The following is a 16,662-nucleotide window of genomic DNA, read 5'->3' as shown; positions in this document are numbered from 1 at the left end:
CCCAAAAGGAGCCATTAACTCAGCACTGCCATGACCCGCTCTGGCTTGCGAGACTCCAGTTCCTGACCATGACCTGGCTTCTGCCAGAGAACAACCCCCCATCTTCACTTCTGGGAGCCACGGGCATGGCAGAATCTGAGGCCATGCAAATTCAGGCCTTTGCTCGCATGTGGAAAGCAGGTTAGGGCCGGCAGCAGAGTCATGTGCTGACCCTCGATCTGCAGGAGCAGCTCCAGGCAAGTTCCCACTTGTGCTGTGGTCTGAGACGCAGGGTGCAGTGACATGGAACCATGCTCCTAGCAGGCTGTTCTGTTCCCGCTCCACCTGTGTGCGCTGCAGTACAGTCCTGACGCTAACTACATGGAGTTCGTGCAGACCTCACAGGTCAAGGGCAGAGTCTTCCACAGGCTGCCCTCCCTTCAGATGCTGGCCCCAAGTCTCCAGCAGGATGGGCCCCTGGCCACTTACACTTCTGACTGCCTTGTCTACAAATTCGGGGGAACCCACAACCCCTCTGAGGGTCAGTAATTTGCTAAAACATCTTGCGGAACGAAGGAAAGCACTATCCTTATGATTACTGTTCTATTCTAAGAGGGTACAAGCAAGGCAAAGGCTGAGAGTCCCAAACGCAGGTTTTCTGGGCCCTCTCCCCGCTGCATCAGGGTGTGTCGCCCTCCTGGCACATCAGTGTGTTCACCAACCAGGAAGCTTCTCTGAGCTTCAGGTCCAGAGTTTTTATTAAGGCTCCATTACACAAGTAAGACTGATGAAATCACCGGCCACAGGATGGAACTCAATCTCTGGCTCTCTTCTCCTCCCCGGAGGTCAGGTGGCTGAAAGTCCCATCCTCCGTCACACACCTGGCCCTTCCGGTGACCAGCCCACATTCTGAAGCTGTCTAGGACTCACCATAAGTCACCTCATCACCATCACAAAGACGCCCCTAGCACAGCAAGAAACTCCAAAGGTTTCTGAAACTCTGTCGCAGAACCAAGGACAAATACCAGATATGCTCTTACTTATACCAGAGCTGCCTTCTGAAAGCAGGTACCAGGTGAAGGGCTGACGGCTGGCACTCCACACCAGAAAGAGGCAAAGTGGTGTCCTGCTGTAGGGATGGCAGTTTAACCACTTGCCAGTAGGGGACACCTGAAACACTACCTCAACAGCACTGCACACCTTCACTGGAGGGCACTATGGTCTGAGCAGGCTCAACATTGCCCCAAAGGTACAGGATGTCAGGAAATCAGGGCTCTCGGCCAAACTCTACAACTGGCCTCACCCTGTTCTCCCCCTGCTGGGAGTTAACATCAGCATCAGCAACCCAAGACATACTTGCAAGCATTCTTGAGATTAGGGGTCAATTTAGATGGACAGAGGCTCCACCCTGCAGAGGTCTGACCTGGCTTCTCTGAGATGAAGGGCTCCCAAGTTGGGCTGGGACACCCCGAGAAATCCCTTAGAATTCAGCTCCCCTGTCCAGAAACACCCAGCCCAAGTGATCCCCAGACATAGTGAACCAGCTCTGTCTGCAAACAAGGGTCTGGCTCTTCTCTGGGCAGAGGTGACTCAGCAGGAGGGGTGATTCCTCCTCATCTGCCGGACCTGCTTTCAGAGGTCGACTCGATTTCCTCCTGGCGGCAGCCTAGTGCACGGGACCCGCCCACCACATACCTTCATGGCCATGAGTTCCTGCATCAGCACTGCGTTTTCCAGGTCCAGCCTCTGGCTGTCTCCCCGGGGCTTGACGTCATAGCTAAGAGGATCAATGTGGATGCTTTCCAGCTCCAGCATGGTCAGCTTGACCGCAGCCCTGTCGTTCTTGAGCTGCTGGATATAATCCTTCAGCCTCTGCTCGTCTTCTTTAGTGAACTCAGTGTCGCAACTACTGGCTGTGGAGCTGGTTGTGCTGAGGGAGAAGAAGAAAAAAAGACCCACCACCCTGTGGTATTCCAAGTCATGGCGAATAGATCTTTTCTCTTCACTCTTCTCCACATTCCCTCTCCCCGCTGTCATTTAGATGGTAATCCAAAAATAAGTGTGCTTCGCAGCATAGGAAAATAACTTTTAGGAGAGAATGAAGTATGAAGAATAACCAACGTTTACACCCTTTGACGCAACACTGTGGACTCTGGAAATGAATTTCTCAGGAAGTAATTTCACAGAAGCAAAAAGATACACATAACAAAGGAATATAATCTGAAATACAGTTTAGTGAATTATCACACCTATCAAAAGGAGGGAAATCATGTGGACATTACAGCGATCACTGTAATATGTGAAATTATAGTGATATTGACAATGGTGGTGATATTTTGAGGAAATAGGTTAAAAGGTAACATATATGTAATAAGAAAGATATTCATGTGGTCAGAACTTAAAAAAGGGATATTTGAGGCAACAGAAGTTGAAGCACAAAACACCTGTGGCGTGATCCACGGATGCGTGTCACCCTCACACATGCGTGCAGGTGTCCCAGGCTGTGGCAGCCGTCCCTGCGGAGCAGCACCGAAGGGGGCTGTTTTGCTGTGATTACTTCTGTTGTTTGCAACATGTACCATGAAAAACACAGGGGTGCACAACCCAGCAATAATCACTTTGGGAGTGGGGTACCCTAGGCCTCCACAGAGTAGTCTGAGAATAGTGTCCACTATAGGGACCCCGGCTGGCCCAAGGGCCCTTGGCAGCCCAAGGTGAATTGTGACCGGGCAGAGAGCCCCCAGTTGAACCCCAGGCCTGTGGCGGCCCGGGAAGGTTTCTAGGGGACCAAACCATCGTGAAACGGGGAGTGCCACTGGAAAACGGAGGCCACAGCTCTCAAGTGGACTCTGGCCTTTTCCAGCAGTGGGCAGGCTGCTCCCGTGCCTCTGAATAAGGCCCACTCCACTCGGTCGAGGACTCTGAGGCCAGTGTGCACCAACAGCAGTTTCTCTGCACTTGCACTGGGCCTCCCTAGGCTTGACTTGTCCCTCATGGAACTGGTCTGAAGATGGCAGAGGAACAAGCAGAGGCCTACTGACCTCGCATCCAAACAGGCCAGGCTGTGTGGTCACGCCTGTTGCTACAGATTTGGAAAGTGAAGCTCACAGACATTCGTGGTCAGCTGAATCATGCGGCTGGAAAGAGGTGCAACTAGACTTGGGCGCAGCCTCATCCCACAGCCCTGTCCTTGTCCCCAGAATCCTGTAGTTAGAAGCTATGCCAGGGGCCAGGAGTGATCTCCACAGGCTGCTAGATGCCACAGATCCAGGTCTGCATTCCTCGTCTCACACTGCAAAAGGGTAACAGCCAGGACCCCAACTCAGTAGGTGCAGTCCCCACAGCCTAGACATGAGTGAGGGCAGGCCCATTCTTGTACATGACACGTTGCTACGAAAACAAGGCTTCCGGGGAGAGAATCGCTGGATAGAGATGGTGGCTGGAGCCTTGCTGTTCATAGAAGGAACAGGCTACCCTAGGGCTTGGGGTTCTCTTCAAGTCAGAGAACCCCTTCTAGGATGGGAAACCCCTGAGCAACAGAAACCCTCTGGGGCTGCATCTCACTCCCTCTGTCCCATCAGGACGGGTGGGAAGTCCCCTGGAGACAAGGCGAGCAAGATCAGCCTGACCATCCAACACCACCTCTTCAGAGGCTGTGCCCGCTAAGTTTCCGTGTCAGCTGGGCTGGGCTCTGTGCACAGCTGCTTGGTCAACCACTAGGTTAAGCATTGCTGTGAAGGTGTTTGTTCCATGTGATTACCATTAAAATCAAGACACTGCAGGGTGACTGTTTCCATACGGTGAGGGAACCTCATCTAATCAGAGAGGCCTCAAGGGAAGAGAAAGATTCCCCAAGAGGGAAGAAATTCTTCCTCCAGATAGCTTTCAGACTCCAGACTGCAACATCAACCCTTCCCTGGGTCTCTAGCCTGAGCTGCAGACTTCAGATTTGCCAGCTCCATTATCAAACAGGCCAATTCCTTAAAATGAATCACTGTTTGTGATTTACTAGATATCTGTATCAAGAGATCGATCTTGATCTCTCTCTTTATATCTAGGTATAGATCTCTCCATATAGATCCATCTCCCATCGGTTCTGATTTATGTGCTATCTTTATGTGTGACCCAAGTGTCTTACATACTTGGAATATTCCCTGTCTTCTCATCTCTAAAATGAAGGTAATCATAGTATATGCTTCATAAAGTCAGGGTAAGGAATAAATGAGGTAAACTTAGAAGTGTTTGTAATAGCAAAGACATGGAATCAACCTAAATGCCCATCAGTGATAGGCTGGATAAAGAAAATGTGGCACATATATACCATGAATACTATGTAGCCATAAAAAAGAATGAGGTCATGTCATTTGCAGAAACATGAATGAAGCTGGAGGCCATTATCCTTTTAGTAAACTAATGTGGAAACGGAAAACCAAATACACATGTTCTTACTTATAAGTGGGAGCTAAATGATGAGAACACATGGACACATAGAGGGGAACAACAAACAATGGGCCTATTTGAGGGTACAGAATAGGAGGAGGGAGAGGACTGGAAAAAATAACTAATGTATACTAGGCTCAATACCTGGGTGATAAAATAATCTACACAACAAACCTTCATGACATGAGTTTACTTGTGTAACAACCCTGCATATGTACCCCTGAACTTCAAAGTTAAAAAAAATTAGAAGTGTTTGGAACAGTGCCCAGTGCACAGTACGCACTCAATAAACACAGAAGCTATCATTCATCGTTCAAGAAATATTGGAGTGCCAACTATGGGGTCCTGGAAAAATCCCTGCCCTCAAGGAACTCATATTCTAATAGAGGAGGCCGGGAAGTGAAATACACAGTCCATGAAAGGGTGAAAAATGAAGCAGGGAAGAGGTGTGGGGAGTGCAGAGTGAGCATGGGTTATTATTGGTGATTGAGTTGCAGGGAAGGCCTGCGTGAGCCAGTGACATTAGGGTGGATCTACAGGAGGCGAGAGAGGGAGCTACGTGGATGTTTGCAGGACACAGTAAATGCAAAGGCTCTAGGCGGGGAGTGCAGCCAGCAGAACGAGATGGTGGCTGAAGCAGAGTTAGGCAGGGGAGAGAAAGGAGGCGATGTGGTCAGAGAGGGAGCGTGTGGGAGGGGCCAGGTGCCAGGTCATATAGCGTTTTATAAGGGCTGTGTCTTTTTCTCTAGGATTAGGATGGAGGCCATTGGGGGTTTTAACTGGGAGGGATGTGATCTGCCTTACTGTTGTAACAGGATCCCTCTGACCTCTAGGGTGAGGAGAGACGTAGGTAGAGGCCAGGACAGAGGTAGGGGTGCACCTCGCGAGCTACAGCAACAATTCCGGGAGCGCTGCTAGCAGCTTGCAGCAAGGTGGGAGCAGGGAAGGCAGGGAGAAGGATAAAAATGACTACTGATCATCAGCATTACGTTTTCTCAAGCTATATTTTACAAAGAATGAGGGGGAGAAGCAGCAACATCCTGCAGCTGCAACATTTCACGGACTATTCCACAGTGAAACGAGGCAGCTCAAGGGAAGTGCAAAGACAGCAAACCGCGCCCACAGCAGAGGGCACTGAGGAGCTGGGCTGTGCATCGCAGGACCCATCCAAAGGACTCTCATCTCAGTGAAGGCCTGTCTGCCTGCAACTGGCTCAGCGGCAGGCACGCCTTGCACAAAACCCCCAAGCAGAGCTCGGGAGCTCACCTTCACAGATCGCCAACACTGATGTGGAGGGACAGGCATCTAATGTTCCACAGGTGAACGAGTGACAAAATTAGAGCCAACTCAAGTACTGGCACTGTTTGCAAAGCATTCCACAGACAGGGCTGAGGGTGGAGATGTGCTCACAGCCTCGGCATGTTTAGACAGCGTGGCGCTGGCAGACAGCAGCGCTTCTCTTCCAGTTACTTGGGAGGTTTCAGGAATGAAATCCTTCCTTGTAAAGCTGGGACACAGGGTGTGGGGTTTACTTACACCTCTTGTCTTTCATTAAAAATTATTTTGAAAAATTTCAAACCTATAGAAAAACACAGAATAACTAACACCTGTGTGTTTACCACCCACGAGACATTGTGGTATATTTTCTTCAGACTACTTTTTGGGAAATATAAATTTATACCCGAAACACCTTTTGTTGACTTTCATTTAAAATAAAAATCACAAAATTCAAAGAGCAGTAAAAGCCAGCATTCTCTAATTACCCTGCAGGAACTAAAGTGATAATATTTTGGCAGATTTTCCATTTAGCAGGACTGGTCTACCCCAGCAGTTCTCCAAGAGGGGTCCTGGGCTGGCCGCACCAGCAGCACCTGGGGACTTGCTAGAAATGCACATTCTGGGGCCCGCTATCAAGACCTCCAGAGTCAATGACTCTGGAAGTGAGGCCCAGCAATCTGTGTTTTAATATATCCTCTAGGCAGCTCTGACGCACGCGCAGGTGTGAGGAGCACTGGTCTCCCCCTCAGGCTAAGGGGGCATTTGCTCAGTAGCCTGTGAGGTGACTGGATGTACCCAGGTTTTCTAGCTAGAGGTGACGGTGCTCCTGGCTGCCCTGGTGGCTGTCAGGGTCTATGAGCAGGTCTCTGATGTCAGGCAGATCTGGATAAATGTTCCTCCTCTGCCACTTACTTGCTTTATGGCCCAGAGTAAATTACCCAATGTTTCTGGGCTGCAGCAAATAGGAATACTAAGGGTTCCTGCCTCACTAAGTTGTGGAAAGGATACGGCAGGCCCTGAAGCAGGCGGCTGGTGCTGCCACACAGCACCTGTCCTGCGGGAGGAGGAGGGACAGGTGGCCACTTTCCTGATGACTTTGCCAACAGTCCCACAACACCTAACACCCCCAACACCAGACTCAGAGATCCCCTAAGCCGTCGGCCGCCTGCAGGGCATCCAGAATTTCTTCCTCCCAGGGAGAACAAAAGCCACCAGTGGTTGACTGGACTTGAGAAACCACCTAGCCCTGTCAGGGAACACGAACACAGGCAGGCAGAGACTGCCAGGCGCTGCCACCCTTAGGGCCCGGAGCCTGGTCCGTGGCAGGCAGGGAAGGCTTTTGTTTTACCCTCTTTGCTATGAGTATAGTTTTCAAAAAGGAAGGAAATAAGAAAAAAAAAAAAAAAGATCTCAGTCCACAGATCTTACCCTGTTGGAAACACAGAGCTTTAAAATGCTTTTAGTGGATGAAGTTTAATTTCAAGATAAACCTCACAGCCCCTCCGGCTTCCCTCTCCCACTTCAGGACAGCAGCGGGGAACAGATCAGGCGAGGTTAATTACAACTCTGCTTTGAGCTCTTAACGTTTCAGTGAGGAATATGATTATGACAATGTAGGGGAGGGGGAGCCACTGGCCTTTTCTCTGGCCTCACAGACAAAGGCGCTGGCGGTCTCCCGAGGGCCTGCTGCTAGCTGCTGGGCAAGGGTTAAGTCATCCATTAACTCTCCCGGCTTGGAATGCTGGATGATCTCAGTTGTCAAGGGGGAATCAATCACTTTCTGTGGCTGCATTATTCCTCTCCAGAACGGGAGACTGTCTGTGTTCTTTGAGAGTGACTGTGAGGGAAGGCTAATGACAAAAACCCTAGCCACACGTGCGTGTCTTGCTCTGGCTTCTTGAGGAGCTACTCTAGGATGTGTGGGTTTCTCCTTTCCGTGATGCTCTGCTGGAGCTCCCGTCACGCTGGCTTTCCTCTGCATCTGTTCATTGCCAGCAGCTCTTCCAGCACACAGCATACGCAGCAGGCCTGTAGTCTGGTGGGAATGTGGGGCTGGCTGGTCTGGGACGGTTCAGGCTGACCCACTCTCCATCTACGCTGTTGACTATGGGAGATGCTGTTCAAACCAGCTACTGATGTCGAACATCCTCTCTTCTATCCCTCTCTACCATGCCCCATCTCTGTCCTCAAGACAGCTCCCCAGCCTGCTCATTAGAAGAAAAATTCATTTTTCATAGCCTCCTCAGCTTGCCTTGGCAGAAGGCTAGAAGGACATTTCATTTATTTTGCCTTAAAAATCCGTGATGGCATTTTCCTGAAGTTTTCATCAACATCTTACTTGGCCCCAGCTGAGATCTGATTTCCATCAAGGAGCTGCTCGTCTTTTTTTTTTCTTTTTGAGATGGAGTCTCACTCTGTTGCCCAGGCTGGAATGCAATAGCATGATCTTAGCTCACCACAACCTCTGCCTCCTGGGTTCAAGCAATTCTTCTGCCTTAGCCTCCTGAGTAGCTGGGACTACAGGCACGCACCACCATGCCTGGCTAATTTTTGTATTTTTAGTAGAGACAGGGTTTCACTACATTGGCCAGGGTGGTCTCAAACTCCTGACCTCATGATCCGTCCACCTCGGCGTCCCAAAGTGCCCCGCCCAGCAGCTCATTTTTAGAAGGAAAGTGCCCTGGGGGTGGGCATCTGTTTTGTTGAGCATTTGAAATTTATCTGAACAAGGGGGGTCAGTCCAGGTGACATTTGGCATTTAAGTCATTCCTAAGTGGCCCCATTTCTTTAAGCAGAAGCTCAAGCCTTGGCAGCTTGCCTGTATCTTTTACTATTGTGCTAAAAAATACAGTCTTTTTAATTTTTAATAAAATAATAAATACAATCTTTCACTGTTGTGTAAAAAAATACAAAAATTAGCAGGGTGTGGTGGTGGGTGCCTGTAATCCCAGCTACTCGGGAGACTGAGGCAGGAGAATCACTTGAACCTGGGAGACGAAGGTTGCAGTGAGCCGAGATCACGCCACTGCACTCCAGCCTGGGTGACAGAGCGAGACTCCATCTCAAAAAAGAAAAAGAAAAGAAAGAGAGATGTAGTCATGTTTTTAAAGATGTCGTGTTTTGGTACACTAAGTACCTGCCTTCCAAGCTCTTCTGCTGAGACTTTTCCCTTTTCTTCTCCATCCCCAAGCTCCTGTGGAAACTGCCTTGGCCTTGTGCTGCTATGGCCGCAGAGGATCAGGACAGCCATCAGAGCCCAGCTGGGTAAGATGTCACTTTCCCAGGATTTTCTTACTTGACATCAGGGAAGCCAGCCAGCTTTGTGTACAAATGCAGGCGGTGAGCTGGCTGTCTGTCACCTGGGGAAGGCTGCCCCCAAGAACAGGAAAGAGAGCATAGGCTGCATGCAAGGGCCACACAGGCCAGACCTGAAGCCTGGTTCTGCTGCTGCTTTGTCTTAGGCAGCCCTCTGCCCGGGTATGCAGCTCGTGGGTGTGAGTTCTGATATCCTTCCAGTAAGACCCCTTTCCATTTAAGCTATTTGAGCGCATTTCTGTTCTTTGCAACCATGCATCCTAACTAATAAAAAATGCAGTTAAATCTGTGGGAATACACCCCGAACTGTTCCCAATGTCCTTTCCAGTGAGAGTCCCAGAATGGAGAACTTTACTATCCCATGCATTTTGCAATGCTGGGATTTTAATTGCTTAGTTTTACAACAAGCATACAGTTCTTTGGAAATCAAGAAGTTAGAGCTCACTAGAAAAAAACCATAAAAAGCATTTCATGTCTATATCTTGTTCTCATAGAACCTAAAAGGTAAGTGATGAGGACATGTGAGCAGGAGGACTGATCATAATGCTGTCATGTCAAGAATGTGTCTGGGCTGAGTCTCTAGAGCTCACTAACACCATTAAGCATTTGTGCCAAGGACTTTGGATAGATTCTCCTGATACACGGATGGAAAAGCACTCTCTTCAGTAAAGATGACTGTTTCAGCCGGATCTAGTCTGACTCTCATTCCTGAAGCTTACTGATGCCTGTTCTAACTAGGTGGCTGTTTCAAAACATTCACCCTTTCAATGGACATTATTTCACTCTCCTCAACCATTTTTTCTGCCTCAATGAAACTTTATCTTAATCTAGACTAGTTCAAAGAGTGAGAGCTGGGCACCTCTTGAGCTCTGCTGCCACCCAGTCCAATTTGGGGATTACATCCCAGAGTGAGTAGCCACACAGGCAGCACCCTGGCTGCCTGGAAGTACCCAAAGGTTCACAGTAAGGCTGCAACCACCATTCTCACAGCTCTCCCCGATCCCCATCTGGTGCTGAGACAAGGGACTCAATTTCAGTCTCTGAGAGTGCAGACTTGCTGTGGCCGATCCCGTCTGGGCGACAGTTCCTTTGTGGACTGAGAGCGATGACTACGCTACCCAGAAGGAGCTGAACCGTGAGGCCTGCTGCAGAGGGTGGGCGTGTCCAAGGATTCTATTTCCACTTCCCAACGTCCTTGTGCCTCTTTGTCATATGTTGATAAAGCCACCCAGGCAATCAACCTAGTCACTCTGTCCATAAGACTATTACACTTTCTGATGAGGCCATGGCTCTATTTTTCAGAATGAAATAGCACCGATCCTGGGCTCCTGCCAACAGTCAGCTGAGGGTTGGCTATCACTTTTATTCTCCTTGCTGGTTAACTACCCCTCTGCTGCTCCTCTCTAAAACCATTAACCCTCCTGTCGTTAGGAGCTGCCTATGGGCTGCCAGAAATGCCGCTGGAGGTGCAATACTCAGCGTTCCTTTCCTGAACCCTGAGGAGCAACTGATGGACACTCTGATCAGACCTCTTTAAGCTGGGTGGTTACAGTGGGGAAGGGGCTCTGCTGGGCCACATAAAGCTCCAACTCAGAAAGATCCTTTTCTTTATTTTCATAAACTTGACATAGGGGAATGTTTGAGCCAGAATAGCAAGATTTACAAACAAAATTACTATAATTATAATTATGAAAGGGGTCTAGTGGTTTGGGACTTTATTCTAAACCCACGTTTAACATAAAGCAGTCTAATTGCATCAGGTTCTAAGAATGTGGAGTGACAAATGAATGCCCCATGTGTGGTTCTTCTGTACTCAGAGCTGCTCTGATTTGGGCGGGAGGGTAAAAGTGATTTTTAAAGGAGAACTGGGTGAAACTGGAGCTAAAGCCCTCTGTACTTTGATGGGAAGACCCATTTGAGACTGAAATTAATTTAAGAACCATTCTTTGGTGAGGTTATCCTTGGAAACAATGACTCTGTGTTTTGAATTTATCTCAATCTGCAGAAACATAGGATCCCAAATTAAATTTCTCTAAGAAAACAGTCTCAAAATCAAGGCTAACCTGTACGTTCAAGTACTTCTAACAAATATTCAAAAGCTAAATAGACGGTGATAAAACTGTTCTCACTCCTGACTGGTTCTAAATTTGTCTCTGATTTAGAATAAAACCCCAAAATTCTTTTTGGGGGTACGGAGGTTTGAACAAATGATCTGTGGCACAAACCTCATAAGCTACTGAAACATTTCCCGTCAAGCAAATTCCTATGTTCACTAATGAAACAACACAGCATCACTGACAACATGAGAACTACATTTCTATACTAAATACACACACAAATTATAGATTACACACATCTGGAAGAGTCATCAAGAAGAGCATCTGCTTTCTGTGTTTACACAGTAGGATCTGGTTTTATGAAAAAAATTGTAATCTGTGCTTCACTGAATGAGACAATTGTTGCTAAAGTAAAGAAGACTCAAGTCCTGGTTGTTTGTCGGCACCTGGCTGAGCGGGACACCTGGGCCAGTACAGGTAAATGGACGCACTGAGGGAGACGGTTGGTTCTACAGCGGGGAAAGAGAGAGGGAACATTCAGTTGCTTTCCAGCACCAAGAAAGCATCAGTGTTTCTCCTCTGGCTCTTAATAGTCAATGTATCTTTATGCAGTTCTGGTTGCTTAAACTGCAAGTAGACACTGTTTTGTTATATCATGAGATCCAATGTGGGAAGGGCAATATGCTCGGTGCTGAAATCCCGGGTTCACGTCCAGGTTTCCCTCTTATCACCGGGCAGGTCACTGACATATCTCTTAGCCAAGGTTTCCTTACCTGTGAAAATGGGGTAAGTTACCCTTCCAAGTCTTTCACTATTTGGCCATTATGTAAGAATCTCTAACAAAGTGTCTTCTTGACTGAGGACTGGTAAATAAAGGGAAGGCATTCAAGTTTTTAGGGCTTTGATGGCAAGAAATGAGAAGATAAGTAGAAAGGGTTTCATTCTGACTCTCCATTCCCATCCAAAAGAATCAAATGACTTCAGCAAATTATGCTCAGCAAGGTCTTCGCTGCTCTCTTCCTCATCTTTTTCAAGCACCCACTTTAATCTCCTAGATTCATAGACAGTGAACTTGACCTCAGGTTCATGACTGAGTGCCTGTAAGCACATGCTGTGAATGCGGCACCATTCCATGAGGCAAAAGACATGGGAGGAGAGGCTCTTGCCTGAGAAGAGCTTATAGAGGGTGGAGGCACAAGAGGACGGGAGCGAAATGTCTGGAACTAGCATGGGCTGGGCCGGGCCTTGGGACCACAGGGACCATTTGCAGCAAACGGGTCTCGGCTACCCTAAGTGCTTCCTGGAAATGAAGAACAGAACAGGGCAGGAGAAAATGGATCTGACAGAAAGGTAGGTTTGCATTCCATCTCTACCACTTTCCACAGCAAACCTCTCCTCTCTCGACTGCAGTTTCTACATTGGCAAAGTGAGAGGGCCACTTCCTAACCCTTCTGTTCTGACCTTCTGACTCCTTTTTGAATGGAGCAGGCTGCAAGCCAGAATCTATGTCTGCCTTTTCCCAAGCCACACAGTCCCCAAGAGCTGGGTCACTGCACACCAAGTCCAGTGAACAGATGCCAGGTGGACACACGCCCGCCTCGGGGCAGAAGGCCGAGCATTACCTGGTGTGGCTGTTGGAGGAGAGGCTCTCCCAGGGCTGCACGCTGCAGCCGGTCACGGCAAAGGCTCCCCCACAGCTGCCGTCCAGCTTCATAAGCAGGGCCTTGGCAGCGTTCTCAGCTGTCTTCCGGCAGTCATGAGCTCGCTTGAGCATTTGAGTGATGTTTTCATCCCCCGACTGGTCTCCTACGTGGCAGAGAAGCCAACGGATTAATCAACATAGGCCTGGACAAGGCACGCCTGGGAGTGACTGTGCATAATTAACTCTCAGTTACTTAGGGCAGAGGTGGCGCTGTGGAGGGGCATCAGCAGTGCCCAGCCGAAGAGAAGATCTGTGTTCTGGGCCTGGCTCTGTCACTTAGAGCTGCACACGGGAAGGTTATTTCTCTGCTCTTTCTCTGGGCTCCACTGGCCTCAGGGACAAATGCAGGAGCTGGCCAATGGGATCCACCACATTTCTGTTTCCAGCTCTAACATGCTCTGATTTTTCTAATGATGCAGGATCCTGGCTTCTCCTCCCATCCAGCCACAAGTCTACCATTTGGCCATTCCTCTGTGCACTGGCACTTCCCTGTGACTGAGGGAGGGAGACACTGGGGCAAAACTGTGCCATCTTTCTACATGTCTACAGCTTTGATTAGAGCCCTGTGTGGGGCAAGAGAGACAAAAATTAACGGTTCAGACGAGAGCTTTAGATCGGCTCTGTATTATATGTACCGATGCCACCCTTGACCCTTCTCTTGGTTTGGTAATCGTGGTGAACTCAAATGCCTCCAGGAGCCAGGTGCCTGGGCTAGTGCAGAACATCAGGGTGTGGTGGGCACTCGCACAGACCAGGCAGTGAAGTCCCTGCCCAACATGTTCACATTGCTATTGTGTTTTAAAACTGTGCTGGGAAAGACACAGTTAGACAGTGAAAAGATCATGGGTGCCTGAGCTGAGGTGGGAGGACTGCTTGAACCTAGGAGTTCAAATACAGCCTTGGTAACAGAGCACGACCCTGTCTCCAAAACGATAACAAGAACAACAGCAACAACAATGGTTGCCAGGGGATGGGGGCGGGGGAGGAATGAATAGGTGGAGCCAGAGAACGTTTGGGGCAGTGAAACTCCTCTGTATGATACTATAGTGGCGGACTCAAGTTATTATACATTGGCCCAAACCCAAGATGTACAGGACCAAGAGTGAGCCCTGATGTACACTATGGGCCGTGGGTGGTGATGGTGTGTGACGGTAGGTTCATCACTTGTAACTAATATACTACCTCGATGGGGATGTTGAAAACGGGGGAGGCCGTGCATGTTGAGGGTTGGAGGCATATGGGAAATCTCGGTACCTTCCTCTCAGTTTTGCTGTGAACCTAAAACTGCTCTAAGAAACAAAGTCTTAAAAAAACAAAACAAAACAGAAACTGTGCTGGCTGCACAAATCGCTAGTTTGCTACCTGTACAGCACAGATGCGTGCTCTTCCGAATATTTTAAAACGAAATCTTACGCCAAAGCATACAAAATGCTATCTTAGCATACAAACAACATAAACATGGAATTGGATGAAGTGGGCAGAAGTGGGAGGCGCTCAGAGTCCCACCCTCCAACCCCACTGCCCAGGCCCAGAGAAACTCCTCTAGCTTCCCAGGGCACAGTTTGAAAACCACTGGCCTAAAGCATCTGTGAGTGAAAGAATGAACAAAATGAATGCCTGTGACATCAACAAGAAACAAAGAAAAGACCCACAATCACAGACCCTGTGGGTGCATGTCACAAACGAGTTCTTGCCTTGCTGTGCGGCAGCTCTACAGCACGATGGGGCCGTCTGACGGGCTAGCTGCTGCTGTCAGCAGAATGCAAGGGCGAGGCTGAACGGGGAACAGCTAAAAATCAAGCCCGCCCTCAGCACTACAGAGAATGGGCAGGAAATGGGGTGGACCCATTCCACAGGCCAAAAATCCCTGGAACTCCCTCCTGTCATTTCTCTGACAACCTTCATGTCTCACTTCTCTCCATGAATAAGACATTTTACATACATCTCACCACTGACCGCTATTTGGAAGCAGGCATGACATTACTGACTGGCTCATCTTACAAATGTATACATGAGCTTCCCAGTATTAGGTAAATACAAAGCATTTCATTATTGATTTTGAATATTTAAAAGGCAGATTTAGTTAAGCTCTTCCAGCTCCTACACCAAATAACTGCACTGAGTAGGTACATGCCTCATGAAAGGTACCTTGTGAGGCCGAAACAGGTTTAAGACACGCCTCTGATACCAACTGGAAATACAAAGATTGACTTTTTTCCTTTAATTTATCATTTTTCTTAATATGTATACTAATTTAAAAAAAAAAAAAACTTGACAGCTGGCCAAGATCAGTTTAGGATCTGTTTCATATGAGGAGTAAAGTTTTATGGTTCAGTTAAAAGACCCTGAAAAATAGGTTTCTAATGGAAATGCTGGCAGAGTTTCTACTTCTGGGCTGGGCTGGTAATACTATTAAAAAAAAACAGAGGGAGGAGCAGAGCATGGCTCTCCATACAAATGAAGGCGTGCTCCTTTGTTGGATCACTTGGATATGAAGCAGGAAATTAATACCCAGGATACTTTCCTTCCTTCAGTTTTGCTTCAGATTCCTGTGCAAATCGAAACTGAAGGAGGAAACACACGTGAGTGTGCATTGCAAAAGTGAGCCCGCAGGCAAGGGGGGTGGAGTAGGGAAGAAGGACAGGAGGGTGCATTCAGAAGGTGCCTGGATGGTGACCTCCTTGCAGGGTGTATCCTGGATGGACAAGTCCTAATGGAAGCTCACAGCAGAAAGCTGGTCCATGACAGAGGCCTGGCCACACACATGGGAATGCCTGGCCTGCCCACACCACCCACCTTTGGCTCTGTAGTGACCTGGCCACCTTGGCTTTCAGTTTACTTGCTATTGCCTCTCCGAAGGCTAAGGGGGTGTCTGGGGCTTAGCTCTGCATGGAGAGATGGCCACCTTTCTTCTTGGGTCTCTCTTTCCTCTTAGCACTGTTTCTGCTACAGTCCTCACATCACTGCAGGCTCAGAGCCACAATCACTGGCCACATTTCAGCAAATGCTGCTGCTTCCTAGAACGACACGCTTGTGTCTGTCCCAGTTAGATACTCCTTCCACCTTACTCAAAATTGAGGGATAGAAGTGAGCGGGTAGTGCAGATCTCAAGGTACAGGTCAGGCCAACAGGGCACAGGATCCCCAGGGCTGGGGGAAGGACGGGCACAGGAAAGCGAGGTGGGTGAACATTCTGTGATGCTGACACGAGCAGGGGGTGAAACTACTTCTTCTTTATTTGTAAGACACCTGGAGACCTGGCAGGGGAAACCCATCTTTCAAAACTACTCAAAAGCTGGGTGCAGTGGCTTATGCCTGTAATCCCAGTACTCTGGGAGGCTGAGGCAGGTGGATCACCTGAGGTCAGGAGTTCGAGACCAGGTTGACCATCATGGTGAAACTCTGTCTCTACTAAAAATACAAAATTAGCTGGGCATGGTGGCACATGTCTGTAATCCCGGCTACTCGGGAGGCTGAGGCAGGAGGATGCTTGAACCCAGGAGGTGAAGGTTGCAGTGAGCCAAGACTGCACCACTGCACTCCAGCCTGGACAACAAGAGCAAAATTCCACCTCAAAACCAACAAACGAAAAAACAACTACTGGCCGGGCACGGTGGCTCAAGCCTGTAATCCCAGCACTTTGGGAGGCCGAGACGGGCGGATCACGAGCTCAGGAGATTGAGACTATCCTGGCTAACACGGTGAAACTCCGTCTCTACTAAAAAATACAAAAAACTAGCCGGGCGAGGTGGCGGGCGCCTGTAGTCCCAGCTGCTCGGGAGGCTGAGGCAGGAGAATGGCGGGAACCCGGGAGGCGGAGCTTGCGGTGAGCTGAGATCTGGCCACTGCACTCCAGCCTGGGTGATAGCGAGACTCCGTCTCAAAAAAAAAA

The 16,662-nt window shown here is 48.8% G+C and overlaps 1 protein-coding gene across 2 annotated transcripts in view; it reads right to left on the bottom strand.

Annotated features, from left to right (window-relative positions):
* The window catches only part of MCC (MCC regulator of WNT signaling pathway), a 469,138-nt gene that overhangs the window by 28,921 nt on the left and 423,555 nt on the right, over positions 1–16,662 (bottom strand). For both annotated transcript variants that reach the window (XM_023197695.2, XM_023197703.1), the window contains 2 exons: positions 12,692–12,875; positions 1,675–1,909 (listed from right to left, as the gene is read on the bottom strand). In XM_023197695.2, the coding sequence (XP_023053463.1) occupies positions 1,675–1,909; positions 12,692–12,875 (419 nt within the window). The remainder of the gene's footprint in view (positions 1–1,674; positions 1,910–12,691; positions 12,876–16,662) is intronic.

This window comes from Piliocolobus tephrosceles, chromosome 4 (genome assembly GCF_002776525.5).
Source record: "Piliocolobus tephrosceles isolate RC106 chromosome 4, ASM277652v3, whole genome shotgun sequence".
Classification (NCBI taxonomy): domain Eukaryota; kingdom Metazoa; phylum Chordata; class Mammalia; order Primates; family Cercopithecidae; genus Piliocolobus; species Piliocolobus tephrosceles.
Note: the sequence above shows the minus strand (reverse complement) of the source record. Positions and strands in the feature narration are given on the sequence as shown.